General features: G+C 29.0%; 1 protein-coding gene across 1 annotated transcript in view; it reads right to left on the reverse strand.

Annotated features, from left to right (window-relative positions):
• The window catches only part of AKAP7 (A-kinase anchoring protein 7), a 144097-nt gene extending 143380 nt beyond the window's left edge, over positions 1 to 717 (reverse strand). Inside the window, exon 1 of the mRNA XM_007456543.1 lies at positions 592 to 717. Within this exon, the coding sequence (XP_007456605.1) occupies positions 592 to 676 (85 nt within the window). The 5' untranslated portion in view covers positions 677 to 717. The remainder of the gene's footprint in view (positions 1 to 591) is intronic.
• Positions 718 to 941: the final 224 nt, after the last annotated feature.

Consider the following 941-nt stretch of genomic DNA (forward strand, 5'->3'; position numbering starts at 1 on the left):
AAAAAAAAAAAAAAAAAAAAGAGAGAATAGACTCATGCAGGTCCAGGTCAGCAACTCACTAATGCTGGATTCTCTCCCAGAAAACATTCAACCTATAGGGCCAAAGGTGTGGCTCAGGTTGTAATGCTTCCTCAACATTTCTGAAAGATTTTCTTTTAACATACATTTGTATATTTTATTTCATATATATATTTATTTATTTTACTTACCTTTATTTATATTTTTATGTATTTATATTCCAATACATATCATTTTGGCCAGTAAACATGTTAGATGAATGGGTACTGCTGAATTAGCAGTAGGTCCAGAATAACTGAGGTGGTTATAAACCATGGAATGTTGTGGCCCATTGTCTTCCGAAGTAGCTTATAAACTACAGAATGATCTGGCCCCAAATTCTGTGAGACATGCCTTAATATTATCTGTGATAGTTTTATCAACAGACTACCAACAGACAATTACTAATCAACAACCCAAACTCAAAAACATGACAAGTACTTAACGTGAAATAATTATTAAGAAAAAAAATATGTATCACTAAATTTACTATTCATTGCTTCTAAACACATATTTATATAATAAAGTACTTACTTCCACATTCATCTATAATATCAATAGTAGCAAATGGCAAATGTACCAGAGAATCCACTGTGTTGGCTTCAGATTCTTCTGACATTTCCCTTTTTCTTGACACATTTTCACACTCATTGGAATTTATTCCTCCTTTAACATCACAAAAAGAAAAGTATATTATTTTATTTATTTTAACTCATATCCTAAGCTAAAATAACTCAACTAACTGAACTCAATATAAATTAACATCTGTTAAGAAATGCTAAAACTGGTATTCAAATATATTGTACAGCTATTTATATAAATATTTATACCATATTCTCCATTTTTATAAATGCATTTTTATGTTAAACAGCTTTAATAATTTT

This window comes from Lipotes vexillifer, unplaced genomic scaffold (genome assembly GCF_000442215.2).
Source record: "Lipotes vexillifer unplaced genomic scaffold, Lipotes_vexillifer_v1.1 scaffold438, whole genome shotgun sequence".
NCBI classification, from domain to species: Eukaryota; Metazoa; Chordata; class Mammalia; order Artiodactyla; family Lipotidae; genus Lipotes; species Lipotes vexillifer.